This window comes from Adiantum capillus-veneris, chromosome 20, assembly GCF_014529385.1.
Source record: "Adiantum capillus-veneris isolate H3 chromosome 20, ASM1452938v2, whole genome shotgun sequence".
In the NCBI taxonomy this organism is placed as follows: domain Eukaryota; kingdom Viridiplantae; phylum Streptophyta; class Polypodiopsida; order Polypodiales; family Pteridaceae; genus Adiantum; species Adiantum capillus-veneris.
In genome coordinates, this window is record NC_140950.1 from 39,887,938 (window position 1) to 39,906,652 (window position 18,715).

Sequence of the window (18,715 nt, forward strand, 5' to 3'; positions counted from 1 at the left end):
GGTCACCATGCAAGAACGCTGTCTTGCCATCCATCTGGTCAAGTTCCATGTCGTCTTTAGCAACCAATGCAAGTACACACCGCAGAGTAGTCATCTTGACAATCGGAGAAAAGATCTCATCAAAGTCGATACCCTGCTTCTGCTTAAATCCTTTAGCAACAAGTTGTGCCTTGTACTTGGGTTTATTATCATGAGGTGTAATTTTTTGTTTGTACACCCATTTGCATGGTAATGCCTTTTTACCTTTAGGCAACCGAACCAACTTCCAAGCTTGATTCTTATGCAACGAGTCCATTTCTGATTGCATAGTTTTCTCCCACTTTGCCTTGTCATCCATTGACATGGCTTCCTTATAGCAGGAAGGCTCTCCGCAATCAGTCAACATAATGTAGTCCAATGAGGGAGTAAATCTCTCAAGAGGCCTTGAAACTCTTGTAGACCTTCTAATAACTGCTTGAGCCGGTTGTCCCTCAACAACATCTTGTACTTCAAGAGGATCCTGTCCTTGCTGTATGACATTAGGCACTTCAGCCCTATTGTGGACAACTCCATCTTCTTGGAAGATAACTCTCCTGACCTCCACTGTATGCATAGGCTTCTTATGCATCTTTTGCTCATTGAAGTATACGTCATTGCTGCGAACTATCTTTTTAGCTTCAAGATCCCATAAGCAAAATCCCATCTCGCCAGGATTTCCATAGCCAAGAAATATGCATTTCTTTGACTTAGGAGCCAACTTGCTTCGAAACTCCTTTGGAACATGGCAATACGCTTCACAGCCAAAGACTCTAAGATGCTTGTAAGAAGGTGGCTTCTCAGACCAAAACTCTTCAAGTACCTTCTCATCCCGGGGGGTTCACTATGTGTAAAACTAACCATATCACGTGCGTTCAAGACATGTTTGTAAAACCCCTTATCTGTGAATTTTGTTAAGAATATGATGTACCCTTTTCTTTTAAAATCTGTAAGTTTTTTTCAAATTTGAAAAAATAATGCCCTTTTGTATATATATTTCTTTAAGTTTCAAGAACTTTAAATACCTTTCTGTTGAACTCACGTGATAGGTTATATTTTTATTAGGTGACCTCCGCGGGCTTCTCATCTAAAGCCTTGTTAGGAGATCTATTAATAATATGGACAATAGTTGCTAACGCTTCCACCCAAAATCCATTAGGCAACTCTGCATTAGACAATATGCTATGTAACTTCTCTTGTATGGTACGGTTCATCCTCTCAGCAACACCATTTTGTGGAGGGTTATATGGAGCAGTCAACTCTCTTTTGATGCCTTTAAAATCACAAATGTTTTGAGAAGCTTTAGTGACATACTCACCACCATTGTCTGACCTTAAGCACTTGACTTTCTTGCCAGACTGATTCTCCACTAATGCACAAAATTTTGAAAATTTGAAAGAACTTCATCCTTCTTCCCGAGAGGATATACCCACACTTTCCTTCAGAAGTCATCAATGAATGTAACAAAGTCCACTGAGCCTCCCATGGATACGTTAGGCACAGGTCCACACACACCAATATGCACTAACTCTAATGGCTCACTTTTCCGAGTGCTTCCCCTTTTGTGTGGTGACTATGTTTGTTTACCATAAAGACAATGCTCACAAACTGAAAAGTCTGAGAAATTGAAGCGAGGCACATAACCAAAACGAGACAAGATTTTTATACCCTTTTGAGACATATGTCCTACTGGCGATGCCACAAAGAAACACTTGGCTGCTCGGTTACACAAATTACATGGTTTTTAACATTGGATACATGTAGCATGTACAAAGTCCCAGACTTTGAACGATGTGCTACCACTAAAGAACCTTTGGTGATCTTTCATGAACTATCACCAAATGTGTAGGAATATCCCGCGTCATCCAATTGTCCTGTACTAATCAAGCTTTTGGTAAGCTTCGACACATGTATCACATTCTTGAGCATGAATAAAGAACCATTCTGAAATTTCAGCTGCAAATCGCCGACACCAACTATGTCGCAAGCAAAATCATTGCCAAGATGATCACGACCTTTACGGGTTGCATCATATGTATTGAACCACTCTCTGAGAGGAGTCACATGCAACGATGCACCTGAGTCAATAATCCAATCCTGTAAAGCAGAGTCATTAGTGGAAACCAAAAATGTTGAATGCATGATAGATGTGAGATAAATGTCTCCATCAGAATCTTAAAAAAAAACATTGTTGATCTCTTCAATCTTTATACTTCTTTCCTTAGTCTTGCCTTCTTATTCTTGTCTTTACCTTTCTCTTGTTTCCACTTTTGACAGTCTCTCTTCATATGACCCTTTTTGTGACAATGATAGCACTCAATATCTTTGCAGCCACGTGATTTGCTACGAGATTTTCCTCTCTGATTCTGCTTGCCCTTTTCTTGTGATCGACCACGAACAACGAGAGCATTGCTAGTACCACGAGAAGTATCAAGATTCTTCCTGCTAACCTCTTCAGTAAACAAATTGCCCTCAAAATCAGCACATGTTAAACCATCAGGAGGTGCTGAGTTACTTATGGCTATGCAAAAAGTATCCCAACTTTCTGGCAACGTAACTAGCAAGAATATTACTTTGACCGAATTGTTGAAATTGACTCCCTGCGCAGAAAGTTGACTGAAAATTGTGTTGAACTCATTGAGATGGTTGCACATGGGTGTGCCCTCATCCATCTTTAAATCAACTAACTTTTTCAGCCAATAAACCTGTGATGCTGCACTTTTCTTCTCATACAGGTCACATAACTTCTTCCACAGCTCATAACTAGTCACTTTCCATGTTCACATTGAAGTACACATTCTTCGACAAAGTCAGCATGATGGTGGACCTGGCAATCTCATCCAACTCCTGCCAATCATACTCGTCCATATCCTCAAGCTTTATCCCTTTCATCTTTATCTACCGAATATGCTTCTTCTGTACTAAGACATTGTAAATTTGTTCCTTCCAAATGGGAAGTTAGTGCCATCTAACTTCTCATGTTGAACAAAGAGTTCTCCGATGATGAAGCCATCACTTGACAAGGAACAAAAGTAATAGATCCACCGCTGTACTAAAGAAGATGATAGAAAAGCTGAAAAATTTTGGCAGAGTCTCCCCTGCAAAATTGACTTCTGGACCCAAAACAAATGTGTACAATGACTGAAATGCTGATCAAAGTGGCTAAACCGGCAAGATAGAATCTCAAAGAATTGTCACTGTCAATGTCTCCAACTCTAGAAGACTGTCTCTGACCAACTGAACAACACTGTCAAATGCATACGCATAAAGATGATAGCAATGCCAACAAGGACGGGTCAGCAGATGCACATCAATACTGCACTAACCGCATAAACATACATCCTATGTTGATACCAAAACTATGGGGATGTCGGGGGCTCACTCCAAAACCTGTATCACCGAAAGGATCTCCACATTTGAGAATCCCCCAGCTTAATAAAGCCTTACCACGACCCTCAACAATAGGCTTTGCATATTTCCATCACAATACATAAACCGCATAAGATCTTACATCAACCACAGACACCCTTTTCTGTAACCGCTACGGTGGCTTGTTTGATTTAACATACTCTCAAGACCTTACATCAAATATGCATGTGACAGAGATTGCAGAAAGAGTCTGCAATGAAAACCTGAACGCAAAAGAACCAACGGAGGTAGACCACCCTTCTGTTTGAACTGAATATCTCTCAAATTGTGCAAAATTTGCAGAAACTTCCTTCTGCAAAATTGTAGATCACGCAAAAACGGTTGGGGGGCATGGCAATGAACATGAAATAAGTTGTTTTTACAAGTCAAAAAAGATATGTAAAAATTTGTAGCTTCTACTTCACGACTTACAGGCAGTCTGAGTGACGTATCTCAAAATTGATGAAGATTTTGATAAAACTTTCTTCTGCAAAGTTAAAGAGGATGAAAAACCGGTCAAGAAATGCAAGAATCGGCTTGAACGAAGATGTTTTGGTAGGCCAAAACAGATCTACAAAAACATGCTGTAGTTTTTGTTGCTTCTCCGCCTTTCTCCCCATTGAGCTCCAATGGTGCTCCCAATCACCGAGCTCTGATACCATTTGAAGTGCGCATGCGAGAGCATGTGTGTGTGTTCAAAAATGGAGAAGAGAGAAGAAGAGATGAGACACAGGTTTGGGTGGATTCCAAACACAATAGTATTAGGGTTATAAGTCCTTATTCTTTTATGTAGAATGAATGGTCACTGTTAGTTCTCGGTAGTCTCCGGTGCCCAACACTCAGGTGAGGCACGTTGGGCTTTACCACCCCAACACCTTAGGCTCTCAAGCCCCAAATGGACTAGTCATCCATTCTGGAACGATGTCGTAGGGTAAGATAGGGATCCTCTACCCGCTAGAAAAAGGATTAATGAATAGGATTTATCTTATCTACCCCATAGTCGAGGACGACTATGATTTCAAGAGAGAGGTAATATCATAATAACCAATATCTAATTCTCCTAAATGATTTTCTCATTTTAAAATGATCATTTAATATGGGGAAGTATCAGGGGAGAAAAAGCTAGAATATTGGTTAAGGTAGCAGACCGGCCACAGTAGGGATCCACAAGAGGGAAAATAGGGATCCAAAGGAAGGGCCATCTGCAAAACAGAATTGTGCAACAATGGGATTTAAAGACCCTAAGGTTCATCCCATTAAGACTTCCAAAATGCTAAGGTTCCAAAATTCAAAGGTTGCGTCCAAAGGTCAAACACTAGGGAAATTGGATGCTTTGTGTGTGTACCAAAAAGTCTTCAAAACTCCTACAAAGGAGGGAGGCGAGCCTTGCAAGTAGGGGATGAGAGAGAAACATACACACACACACACACTCACAAGCTTCCTGTACACAAAGGGAATAAGGGACACATGTCAGCTCCCTATCCAAGATACCCACAAGGTGCACTCAAATCCTATTGGATGGCCATGGAGGTGGACCAACGAGAATTAGGCTAGAGTAAATCTAGTTTAATTGATTTAAATAAAAGAACCAATAAGAATTAAGCTCTCTAGAAGACTATTGGACAGTCTCCCAAGGGGTCCAATGAGCATTCAACAGCCCAATGGCTTGCCTGATTCCTATTGGCCAGAAGACAAAGGGGTCCAATGAGAGTTTAGTTGCATTATTTAATTACCTAAAGATCTCACAAAAGGGGAAAGGGGGACACCTGTCAGAAGACTACCACTTATGCTACTTAATTCTTACTGGCTAAGCCTGACATGGGCCAATGGGATGCCAACAAGAGTAATTTTCAAGATGGGTCGACCAAGAGAGAGAGAGGGGACTCATTTTGTCGTCATTAACACACATACACAGACACTCACACAATCTCATGTATGAAGCAAGAAGACTCTCTCTCTCCTTCTCAAGCTTTAATGGAAAGCTCATCACCTACTCCAAGCTTGTGAGAAGGAAATCCTACACCAACAACTCTTGGCTTTGTGATGCAAATCCAACCAAGAGCCAAGCTTCAATGCATGCTCATATCCTCTACCATTCTAATTACTAAGCTATGCTATGCTAATATGAGTGATCATGTGAGGTGATATACATCTTTCTCGTAAGACTACTCCTTCCTCTCAATCTATTCTCATACCCCGCTAGCTCTCACCATCTTCGAAGGTGTGTGAGGTCTTGGGTCTGAGACCATGAGGGAATTGATGTTGTGTTCTAAAGTGTTTGCTAGTGCTTGAAGCTTCCATCTTCATTGCACTAGCTAGTTATTGAAGGAACACGAAGAATTGTATTGTAAAATGTCTCCCTTGATGGGGGAAACCTATAATACAAAGCCTTTTGGAGGGGGGACCGGCTCCATATAAATCCGGTCCTCACTGTTTTCAATAGCATAATTTCTCTCTCTTTTGAAGTATTGTTCATGCCTATCTAACTAGGTGTTATGCTTTTTGTTGCTCTCTCTGTTGGAATTAGGGTTACAGAGAAACATACACAGCTTGGAGAAGACGAAGGAAACTCAAGGCACACAATAGAGAGTGTGTTACTTAGTGTGCAATGGAAAGATAGATAGCCCTAGAGTGATGGGCATATATACAATGCTTGGGGGAAAAAACCTCCTAAAGAGGGAAAAAATGCCCCGGCAATCCTAGTGTGTTCACACACATCACTACCACATGTATATGGTAACAAATCCCCTCTGGAGTGATGTGGTGAACGAGAGCTGGCACATGAGTAAAGGGAAGTGCCATGTCCTGAGGACATGATTAGTCCACAAAGGGGAGTATGCCCAAAGCTTTGCGGAAAGCTTCAAGCTTCTCACGAGACAATGCCTTTGTGAAAAGATCTGCAAGGTTGTCCTGTGTTGGCACATAAGCCAAGCTGATCTCTCCTGTTGAGAGCCTCTCCCTGACATAGTGGTAATGCACCTCAATGTGCTTTGTGCGAGCATGAAAAACTGGGTTCTTCGCAATTGCCAATGCGCTCTGACTGTCAGTGTAGACAGTGTTGGCAGTGTCCTGTCCCACACCCAAATCAGCCATAAGGTATCTGAGACATACACACTCAACCGTACCTGTGAAGACTGCCCTGTACTCAGCCTCATAACTCAAAGTGGTCACAACAGGTTGCTTCTTGCTTAACCATGATATACATGAACTGCCAAGCATAAAATAGAAACCACTTGTGGACACTCGTGTGTCAAAACAACCAGCCCAATCTGAGTCCGAAAAAGCATGTAAATTTAGCGACAATGATCCCCCCTTGGGATAAAACAAGCCAAGATGTAAAGTGCCACTAAGGTAGCGAAAAATACTCTTGACAGCCTGCCAATGCTTAGACCCTGGGCTATGCGTAAATCTGCTGACCTGTGAGACTGCAAACTGAATATCTGGCCTCGTGTTGCATACATAAATGAGGCAACCAACAATAGTTTGGTAAAGAGTGTCATCAGCAGGATTGCCAGCATCATGTAGACTCAATTTCAAACCTGTTTCCATGGGAGTGGCAATAGGTTTGCAATCTCTATGTAACTTTTCTGACAAAAGGCAATACCACCATTAAACTATATACCCAAGTAATGATGCAACAGCCCCAAATCTTTCATCTTGAAAGTAGAATTCAAATCAGCCTTAAATTCAACAATATGTCTCTCATTTGGTCCAATGATCAGCAAATCATCAACATAAAGAACCACAATGAGAAGTACATCACCCTCACGCTTTACATACAATGTGATTTCTGTTGGACTGTTACGAAAGCCTCGTTTGACCAAATGAGTGTCAGCTTTCTCATACCAAGCATGAGGAGATTGCTTCAACCCATACAAAGCCTTCTTACATCTGCACACTTTTTCCTCTTGTCCTTTTATGACAAAACCGCGAGGCTGCGTTACATAAACTTCCTCAAATATGTCACCATTCAAGAAAGTAGTAACAATGTCTGATTGATGTACATCCCAACCAAAATGGGCTGCCAATGCACATAGAAAATGCAGAGTAGTCATACGACAAGTGGAAGAAAAGGTCTCTTCATAATCTATGCCTTTTTGCTGTGCATAACCCTTTGCAACAAGTCGAGCCTTATGGCGATCGATCTCACCATCCGGCTTGCGTTTCAACTTGTAAATCCACTTCGTACCAATGGCCTTTTTTCCAGGAGGTAAATCACATAAAGTCCATGTGTGATTTTCTATAAGTGCATCATATTCTGATTGCATGGCAGCCATCGAATTTTCTGAATTTTGTGCTTCATCAAAAGACAAAGGCTCCTCAACATCATGCAAGCTAGACACATCCAAAGCATAACAATCTGATGCATAAGAGGCATGGCGAGAGCCTGAACGAGTACGACTAGACAAAGGTGCATCCAATTTACTGTCACACAAAGTGTGCACCGGCCATTTTGGCATACCTCTAGCCTGCTCATTTTCAGCCCTTTCCTCATCAAGTACATCATGTACATCTGCATCTGTAATAGGTTGATCTGTAACATTTTCAAAAACCCCCATAGGCTGTACATTTGCCTCATTGGAACTTACATTCGTATTTCCACCACTGAAAAGAGGCAACAAAGTGTCATAAATGTCATGTGAGCTCACATTACTGTCTCTAGTACATGACAATAAGGGCCGAACAGAATCTTCCACAAACACTAAATCCCGTGAAACCAGAATACGTTTTGTTTGCGGATGATACAACCTGTAACCTTTTCTTTCAGCACTATAACCAACAAAAATACATTTGATAGCCTTATCATCCAATTCTGCGCTGTTTTTGTGGCACCAAAGCATATGCCAAACAGCCAAAAACACGCATGTGCTCAATAGAAGGCTTTCTATCATGCCATGCTTCATATGGAGTAATAGACTGCAAAGCTTTTGTAGGACACATGTTTAGTACATAAGTGGCACACATGATGGCCCCAAGCCAAAAAGAATGCGGCAAAGCTTGACTTTTGAACATACATCGTGCCATTTTTGTCAGTGACCTGTTTTTTCTCTCAGCAATACCATTTTGCTGAGGTGTATAAGGCACTATACATTGGTGTTTTATCCCACGACTAGCCAGAAATGCATTAAATTCATGAGACATATACTCCCCCCCTCGATCGGAACAGAGGGTGCCCATAGTACATTTCGAGACATTTTCAACCATAGCCAAAAAAATTTTGAAGCACATAAAAACTTCGGACTTCCCTTTAAGCGAAAATACCCATGCATGCCTGGAGTAATCATCAATGAAAGTCACGAAGTAAAGGTAAGTGTCCAAGGACAGAGTTTGCATGGGCCCACAAACATCACTATGCACAAGTTGCAACCTGCATGTGGCCCGAACTAAACCATCATTTGGAAACTTAGAACGCTGCATCTTACCCAAAATACAACCTTCACAAACATGTTTGACATGTGCTTCAAGAGGCGGCAAAGAAGCAACCATATGAGATTTCTGCAAACACAGCAAACTGGTAAAATTCAGGTGACCAAAACGTGCACGCCAAATTTTTGCATCTGAAATAGCCCTTGAATCTGCAACAGCATTTGCAAAATTTTGTCCACACTTTTCGTACAAAGTGAGCTTATACAGCCCACGGCACAAAAGACCAGATGCAACAATTTCATCACCAAAATTGAGATCATGAACTGTACATCTGTCATCCACAAATTTGACTACGAGTCCAAGTCTAGCAAGTGCGAATATAGACAAGAGATTCTTCTTGATCCCAACTACATAAAGTGCATCAACAAGTGTGGAGGAACTGCCATTTGCAGCAGTAAGCACAATCTTTCCAACTCCCTGAATCAGATAAGAGGCATTGTTGGCACAAGTGACTGAATTCCCATGAGGGACAGACTCGAGAGAGGTGAACAATTCACGATGTGAGGTAATGTGCTTTGTAGCACCACTGTCGAAATACCACACATGTGAATCTGCAGCAACAACTGACAAGCATGCATCATGGACAACAGGATTGTAAGTACACTCTGCACTAAAAGCCCATTCTGTATCAACATCAGCATTACAGTCTCCTTTACAAAAGACTCAAGAATGGTTGAATTTGTAGTGGAACCAGCATTTGCAGTGGAACCACCCTCTTTCTTCTTAGCCTCTTTGGCCTTCAACTTAGGACATGACTTGATTAAGTGATCATTAGATTTACAATAATGGCAACGCATTTTCTTTTTGCCCTTATCACCAAAATTGCTAGACGAAGTGCTGCCAGTAGAAGCATGGGGAATAGAAGTTTTGCCACTCGCAGCAGAACCATAAGAAGTGGCTTCATTGCTGTTACCACCCTTTATTTGAGAAGCAATAAAAGCCTGTTCAACTGCACGCTGTCTAGTCCTATTTTTTTTGGAAAGGGACTCTTGCAACAGCAATGTGCATAATGCATCAAACTTGACAACTTCTGGATTTCCTTGAGTCATAAGTCTCCAAGCACTAGCAAAAGTCTGGTCTGAGAATTTGGTAAGGCATTAAGGACAATCTGCACAAGGGAACTGTCTAAAATGACTTCACCTGCAGAAATAAGTTGCTCATTGATATCCTTGACACTAGCAAGGAAAGTGTCCATATCATCTTCCTCATGCATAATCTTCGACTCCAGCTCTTTACACAGCAAAGCAATTTTAGCCTCATTGCGACTTGCATAAAGACTAGCCAATATATCCCAAGCCTGTTTTGCAAATTTTGCTGAACGAATGTGAGGAACAATGGTGAGCTTCATAGACAACGCAATCAATGCATGAGCCTGCGCATCCTTTACATCCCAACGAGATTGTTCTGCCATAGGCAAAACAACTCTAATAGTAGCAATCCTTGCAGAAAGACCTCCAACATCCTCCACATCGCCTGCATCCTCAGAACCAGGACGTACATCAATGCCCTACACAATATTCCAAACGCCCTTTGACACAAGAACGTGTTGCATCATATAAGCAGACATAGGGTAATTGTCCCCATCCAACTTGTCAACCATGGCAAATGCTGCACCTGATGTGAAAACTGCCCGAAAATAGGAGAAACGGAGCGGGAACAGCACGTGCTATATAGCACAAACCGTAGAATACATCGCCTACATCCTTTGAACCAGGACGTACATCAATGCCCTGCACAATATTCCAGACGCCCTTTGACACAAGAATGTGTTGCATCATATAAGCCCACATAGGGTAACTGCCCCCATCCAACCTGTCAACCATGGCAAATGCTACACCTGATGTGAAAACTGCCTGAAAATAGGAGAAACCGAGCGGGAACAGCACGTGCTATATAGCACAAACCATAGAAGACTGTAAGGCAGCTGTTATGCAGAAAATGGCAGTGACAGAAATTCTGCACAAAATGAAAAAATTGCTCGTGCAGCACTGCTTGTAGTGGAAACGGAGGCCGAAATGAGCCCGAATCAAAAATTTGAGTAGACTATGCTCTACGAGCACACCCGAAATATTTGTCGACCTGCGAACGCTCGCCAAAGCTCACTGAAATCGGAGAAATTGAGAAGGCGTGTGCCAGAGCAGCTGGCGACTAAGCCCGGGAGGATGCAACCTGCTCTGATACCAATTGTTGGAATTAGGGTTGCAGAGAAACGTACATAGCTCGGAGAAGACGAAGGAAGCTCAAGGCACACAATAGAGAGTGTGTTACTTAGTGTGCAATGGAAAGATAGATAGCCCTAGAGTGATGGGCATAAATGCTCGGGGAAAAAAACCTCCTAAAGAGGGAAAAAATGCCCCGACGGTCCTAGTGTGTTCACACACATCACTACCACATGTATATGGTAACACCCTCCATCCAAACACTCTTGATATGCTCATTAGAAATCTATTCTAATGAAATGCTCACTATGTCTATGCTATTTTCCGCTACACACAAGTTACTAGGCCATTAAATGTTACATAGGGAGTGATGCTGAGTTATGCGAGGATGAGAGAGAGACCTCTTAAAACCATAAACATTGTATTTTAGCAATTTTGCTCTATTTTATAATATATATTGTATTCAAGTGGAGTTTTGTCGATTCTTGTCTATATACTATACTTGAGAAATTTAAATTCTGTTTAATAAAACTATAACTTGTTCAGAATTTCTTCTTCATTCACTATTAAGATTTAATGTTCGTGTGTTTAATGCATGTATGGATGATGATCAGTTTCTTTCTTCATTGTCACCCGAGCAGAGGAGGTGGTACGAGGAGCGTCATCCCTCCGGAGCACGATCGCGTTGTTCCACCCCTTCGGTGTCTCCCTCTATTTCGGAGCGATCAACGTGCTCCGAGAGTTTGGTGTTGACTAGACGATCTACACACTCTTCTAGGCACCAACGCTCTAGTGGTGGTGACAGCGGTTGCTATGGAGATGCTGCCGCTGATGCTTTGATACCGCCTCGTAGTCGACGAGGCTCCTTAACTTCCCCTTCTTTGACCGCCCCCACACCAGCCATGGCATCGCCATCTACTCCAGGTTTTGTGCGACAATCAGCCGTTCCTGGCTACACACCACTTGCTACTTCTCCGAGAGTCACCCAAGTCGATACTCCTCGCTTCAGGGCCCAGACTCCAACTGTTGTCTGTTCCCCCATCGAGACGCCACTCGAGACCCCTGTCGAGACACCCATGTTCATGTGTCACAGGTGAGAGGTCTTACCGTACTCAATCGACATCAGCAACGGCATCGTCTTGGATGACGACGGCAAGAAGGTGATATCGCACATGTGCGGCCTTTGCTCTCAGGTGTTTCGACACTACATACTAAACACATGGAGTGAAGTGCCAAATGAATTAAAAGACACAGTCATCAGCATGCTGCATGACGAGTTTTCCATGTCAAGTCGAAATGAGCACTTCAATGAAGACCTGATGAAGATGTGGATGCGCGAATACTGCAAGCACAAGCGTTTTGAAGTACAAAAAAAATAAGAAAGCATGGGTGGAACAGACCAGATTGGTTGGCCAAAGAAGACTGGAAGAATGCAAAGTGAGCCGCACGCGAGAATCTTGACAAGTGGAAACAACAAAAGGAGGCAGCCAAAGTGTTAGTAGAGGTAGGAAGCTCGCACCACTTGGGGAGCGACGGGTGGTCATCATTTGAGGCGGATTTTGTAAGTGTTTTTGCATTGCCCTTTAGTTTTGGTAGTTATGGATAATTGTACTTTTAAATTCTAACATAACGTATTCTTTGTATGTTTTGAATAGTGGTCGATGACAGGACATGATCCCACACCGTGCGAGCGCGAGTATGCGGGCAGAAAGGACTTAAACGCCCGTATGGACATTCTCAATTCTTACACCAGCATGGTTAGTATTTCACTTTACTCTCTTATATTTGTTGTATTTTAATGATAAGCTACGAAAATAGATTGTTTTGTAACTATATGTTTATACTTACAGAAAGTCTTATTGTTTTTTTTCCCCGTCACAAGTGCACATAACCTTTTGTAGTGCAATCTCATGGTCAAAATCAATCTACTTTATCAATTTACAATAAGCAATGATCCTCTATCGTTCTCTATGTATCAACTCATGACAATCAATCCGCATCGTTCCAAACGTTGTAAGACATAATGATTTAAAACAAAATATTTCAATTATATTGTGTTCACATCCTACTACATAGATTTACCTTAAGTGCAAGCTTTTGGCTTTCGCACATTGCGATAATCGATAATCTTAATCACTTATTAAAAAAACAATACATGTAAATCACATCATTCTACATTGTACTATATCAATTTATCTAAAGTGCAAGCTTAGAGATTTCGTACATTATAATAATCGATAATATTAATCAAATGCACAAGCTACAGGAGCTACAAGTGATATTTCTAAATGAGAATCAATCACAAATCTTGACGATCACCATATATATCTGAAGTACGAACATGAAGTTCTCACACTCCACCATAAATCTTTACTAACGCTTATCAACTATCTGCAGTTCAAGCATGTGTATGATCACACAGTACAATAGATCTCACAATCCAAATAAAGATAATTAAATCTCAATATTTTTGGACATGCTATTCATAAATTTTAATTACATTGATAACATAATGTGATGGCTCTATACAAGATAGAAAAGTATCTTTCTATGTTCACTTTGAAGTCAAAAAATCTATGCATATAAAAATCAAACATTAGACTAAATAAAACTAACCTCTATTGTGTTATAGTTTTCAAATTGATTACCTCATGTGAGAGTACACTCTGCACACAACGAAAATATTCTAAATTATATCACTAATTTCACTTCCAACGTTAGTTAACTAAGCACATAGCGAGTGACTCCTACAAAACAAACACTTTGCAAAGAGTGAGAGACCGAGCTCTATAAAACATCCAAAGCTTATAATATTTGACTCAATTAAGAAAATTATATGTCAAATTCTAATCAACAACAATTCAAATTATTTTTCATCAAGTTTACTTTAAAACTAATTTATCAACTTCCAATTATTTATAAAATCAAGGGTTAACTTTCTTTGTTAATTTTGCCACATAGATTATCTTTTGAAGTGCCAAATATCCCCAAGAGGCAAAGTTGCCTGCTTATATACAACAACAAAAACAAATTGACCAAAAAATTTATTCGATCGAAAATCTAAGAAGTTATGCAGAACCATGTTTTTGCTAACGTGCCATCATATAAAACGGGTGTATAATTAATTTGAGTCAACTAAAAATACGCCTATTATTCGCGTATTATTCGTCTCCTGAATAACGAATAATGCTACTTAGAACTTCAAAAATATATGGACTTGCGGCTAGTCTTAGAGTCAATTTCTTTTGAAACTATTGTCAGTTAATCCTTGTGATTGGCATAATTTATTGTAGCCAAGTGTGATTGTTCCTTAGAATGTGATTGTCAAATTGCATGAAATGTCATGCACACTCAAAAAGTGGATTAGGATATGCAGCACCTTAATGTCAAATTGCCTTACTGAAAATTACCACATGGCCATGGCATGTTCGTTTGCAAATTTTTCAAAGTGTCTTGATGAATTACGTTCAGTTCTGTTTGCCATTGTTACATGGGCCTCGCCATTATCCCACTTCTCTTATGTCATCTATTTTGTCTCATTTGTGGCGCACCTATGCTCACAAAAAAGGCATGTGTTTGATGTCGATTGGGAAACTTTGCACTTCTAAGCGCGTTGGTGGTGTAAATATTTTGGACTTGAGTAGAAATGTTCTTGTTAGGAAAGCTATGTTGTTGGCTACTCTTGTGCAACAAGCTCGACCTTGGGCTCTTATGATTTCTTACTTATGTTAGCAGGTAGTTATTTCTTCCTTAATTGGTCATTCGAAATCATCTTTTTGGGATGTTGTCTTTGGCAAGATGGAAGGGCATATTCCTCGATATCATCTTGCTTCCAGATTCATTTGTGCTTGGAAAGATCTATTATTACAAGTCATTTATCATGGCGGTTGGCAATAGCAAGAAGGGAGTTCGCTTCATTTGGAGAGTCTTCATTGAAGTCATGCATTTTCTCTTACTTTGATTGACCGTTCGCCTCGACAGGAATACTTTTTCTCTTGTCGTGGCCTTCGTGTAATTAATCCTTCCTATGGGCACTTTTCTCAATGCATGTCATATCTGCTCTTCTTGTTGTGTCCGCTGCTTGACTTTGATAGAGACTGTTAGTCACCTACTTTGGAATTGATATATTACTACAATATTTCTTCGCCGCATATCAACTTGTATGCGGCTCCATTTTCCCTCTGTAGCCTTCCGCAAATGGTTTTGGGTTGTTGGCATTCTCCTGCCTTTCTTACAGCGATTTGCGGTCTTCTTTATGTGGGTTAGATTTGGGCTTATTGGACTTTGTGGCGCCAACACAATGGCTATATGTTTCACCGCTCCAATGAAGACCCTTTTTAGTTTTTCAGGCTTTCCCTTGGGCAATCTTTACATTTTGCCTTGGAAGTTGGTGATATCACCCCAGAGAATATGCATCAACTCTACTATGAATGCTTTTACCGGCCTTTTTCACAACGGACCACTTATGTGCTCTTTTCTTTTGTATATGATCCTTTCTATGGGTTTTCCTCTCCTTCAGGTTTCCCACCTGTAGCTTAATCCCATAGATTTACAAAAAAAGAAGTGTGTGTGTGTGTGTGTGTGTGTGTGAGAGAGAGAGAGAGAGAGAGAGAGAGAGAGAGAGCCTGGAGGACAGGTTAGATGGATTGTGTGTATGTGTGAGTATGTGGCATGTGAGATGCGTGAAAAGGCTAATATCCTTGCGAATCATGCAGGAGGTGGAAGAGAAGCTGCGGGCACGATCTTGCGCACTTTGACGCAAAAACAGCTGGGTCGAGGGAATGGAGAGCGAGAGCTATGTCGACTATAAGAGGCAGGCAGAGCTTCGAGGATGGAGTATCTCTGCAGACGTCGTTGAGGGTCGACGTCTACAGCTAACTAACCTCCGCATCAACTCCTTCACTGTATCTAGCTGTGAAGCAGTAGCTACATTCAGCTGACCAGCATGAGGAGCCGTGCTTTGTTGCACCTCCTCGCAGTCGCCGCTGCCGCCGTCTCTGCGGCGCTCCTCATCGCCTCCTCCCCAGCGAGCGCCTTTGATGGCCTCGAAGACATGCGCCAATGGTGCGATCGTGTCGAGAAGAAAACTCCAGTCTATGCCGACGAAGACCCGGATGATGATGACCACATGCCCTCCCGACCCACTAGCTACGATGACAACCAGTTCAGCAAGAAAGTGAAGGGCCTCTACAAGCATAAGAAAGGGCGCTCCTATGGCAAGCCACGCCGCCCCGGCCGCAAGCTCGATGAGGTGCTCAATGCTCTAACTCTGACAAATGCTGCTGCCAAGAAGGCCTCTGCCGATCCCCCAATCATCGTCGTCGCCAAAGACGGCACGGGCCATGTCTCGACCGTCCAGGCCGCTGTCAATCGCATCCCGAAAGGCAACAAAAAGCGTGTTGTCATCTTTGTGAAGAAGGGTATCTACAGAGAGAAGGTCCGCATTCCAAAGACCAAACCATTCATCACACTCAAGGGTGAAGGAGCTGCGCTCACCTACATTCAATGGGGTGACACCGCATCCACTAAAGGCCCAGATGGCAAGAATCTGAGCACCTACGGCAGCGCTTCCGTTGCCGTCGAGTCGGATGATTTCATTGCTCTTGATATTGCCTTCAAGGTACAGTAGGGGGAATGCATGGATTGATATACCAGACATTATATTTTCCTATGAGTTATATTTAGTGCAAGCTGCACAATGCACACATATACCAAAATTACATATCAAAGCAAGCAAACAGACAATCTGACATTATCATTAAATGCTGATCTTTTCCTTATTAATCATTAAATGCTGTCATTAATAATATACATGAGCAAACATACATCCTTCCTTCAACTCTGACATTGTCATTAATTGCTCTTTTCCTTATGAATCATTAATTGCTGTTATTAATATCATGAGTGCACTTGAGCTCTTTTCATGTCTTTCTTTGATGCAGAACACTGCCCCTGCTCCCCAAGGCGGTGAATTTGGCAAGCAAGCCGTAGCTCTCCGGATCCAAGGAGATAGAGCCGCATTCTATCGGTGCAGCTTCTTCGGTGCCCAAGATACCCTCTACGACAGGGCAGGCCGCCATTACTACTACAAGTGCTACATTGAGGGTTCCATTGACTTCATCTTCGGCAACGCCCGCTCCCTCTTTGTGGTAAGGACATGTAGAGTACATTATATAGCTGTAGCCTTTTTTTCTTGCAAACATGTTAAATTGAATTGAACTCCTTGCATGCATTGCCCATCTGAATTTGCATACATATCTATGGTCACCTTAATGATGTGCTTCCAATTGACTACAGAAATGCCACATGCACTCCATAGCCACCCCCTTCGGCTCGATCTCAGCACATAAGCGAATGGAGCCGTCCGAAAACACCGGGTACTCCTTCGTCTACAGCGTAGTGACAGGAAGCGGAACCATCTACCTCGGCAGGGCGTGGGGCCCATACTCCCGTGTCATATACGCATACACATATTTTGATAACATTATCACTCCACAGGGATGGAATGATTTTGGCCTTCCAGCAAACCAGAAGTAAGTCATCCCCAACAGACAATATTGCAAGGCCCTAGTTTGTACATGTGTATTTGAGCTCATTAGAGAGTGCACTTTTCTTGTGTTTGCAGGAAGGTATTCTATGGTGAATACAAGTGTTTCGGCCCAGGTGCCGACCGGACAGGCCGTGTTGCATGGTCGTACAAGCTCACGAGCAAGCAAGCGCGCCCTTTCCTCAGCCTGGGTTTCATTGACGGCAAGGAATGGGTTTCCAAGCAATGATCAGATGATAAGCTCGAATTATGTGGGACTCAAGCACACCTCTCTCTACCAGATGATCAAGTCAGCTAACTAGAGCTAAGGCTCTTCCTAACTACCCAACATTGGCTAACAGCAAATAATAGACACACACATGGAGGCACATTCTCTTCAAGGACCTTAATTTTTTCCAAGGCTAAACCTAAGCACTATACCCAATTAATCTTCCCAAAAGCTTAAAAAGACACAAGCCCATTTGGGCACTTATCCTATTCACACCTAATCAACTTGGCCATAACAAATTTATTTGCTTTTCACCAAAAAGCAAGCACTAGTCTCTCCCTTCCCATGAATGAGAAGCCCAGCATTAATTCATGAACCTCACATTAAAGCAGTCCCCCAAAGCAAAATATAATTAGTTACTGTGAGTTGTTCATTCTATGTAATAAATCGAATTGTACGTTCAACCGCGCCATGCATGTCGACCATAGCTATAGCTTGGTTGTGCAATGTACAACCAGCCCAATCATCTCATTGGTGGGGAAAGTGGACTAAGACTGTTGCTTTTTTTTCCCCTTTTTTTAAAAAAAAAACCTCCAATTTTTTATTATATTATCTTCTTCTGACAAATTACTAGTTTACAGAGTCTCAAGATGCTTAAATACCAAATTCTGACCTTCTCCAAAATGGCTTCAAAGACTTTCACCACCAAGTACTGAATATTGTCTTCAAATTTGAGTTACAAGCTCTCTCTCTCTCTCTCTCTCTCTCTCTCTCTCTCTCTCTCTCAAGACCGGCTAAATTTCAAAATAAATGTTCAATTCTATGTAGAATTTTCCTTCCCAAATATGAATTTCACCTTCTCATAGCTTCGGTGAAAAGGGGCTGCATAAAATCATGTTTCCAAGCCCTCCCATCTTCTTAAAAAAGATAGAGAGAAAAAAAGAAAGAAAA

At 41.7% G+C, this 18,715-nt stretch overlaps 1 protein-coding gene across 1 annotated transcript; it reads left to right on the top strand.

The window, feature by feature from the left end:
• Nucleotides 1-15,861: 15,861 nt before the first annotated feature.
• On the top strand, nucleotides 15,862-18,397 carry LOC147432395 (putative pectinesterase 53). Its single transcript, XM_086491576.1, has 4 exons — nucleotides 15,862-16,629; nucleotides 16,952-17,158; nucleotides 17,307-17,542; nucleotides 17,635-18,397. The coding sequence occupies exons 1-4, from the start codon at nucleotides 15,955-15,957 to the stop codon at nucleotides 17,783-17,785; spliced, it is 1,269 nt and encodes a 422-aa protein (XP_086347702.1). The 5' UTR covers nucleotides 15,862-15,954; the 3' UTR covers nucleotides 17,786-18,397.
• Nucleotides 18,398-18,715: the final 318 nt, after the last annotated feature.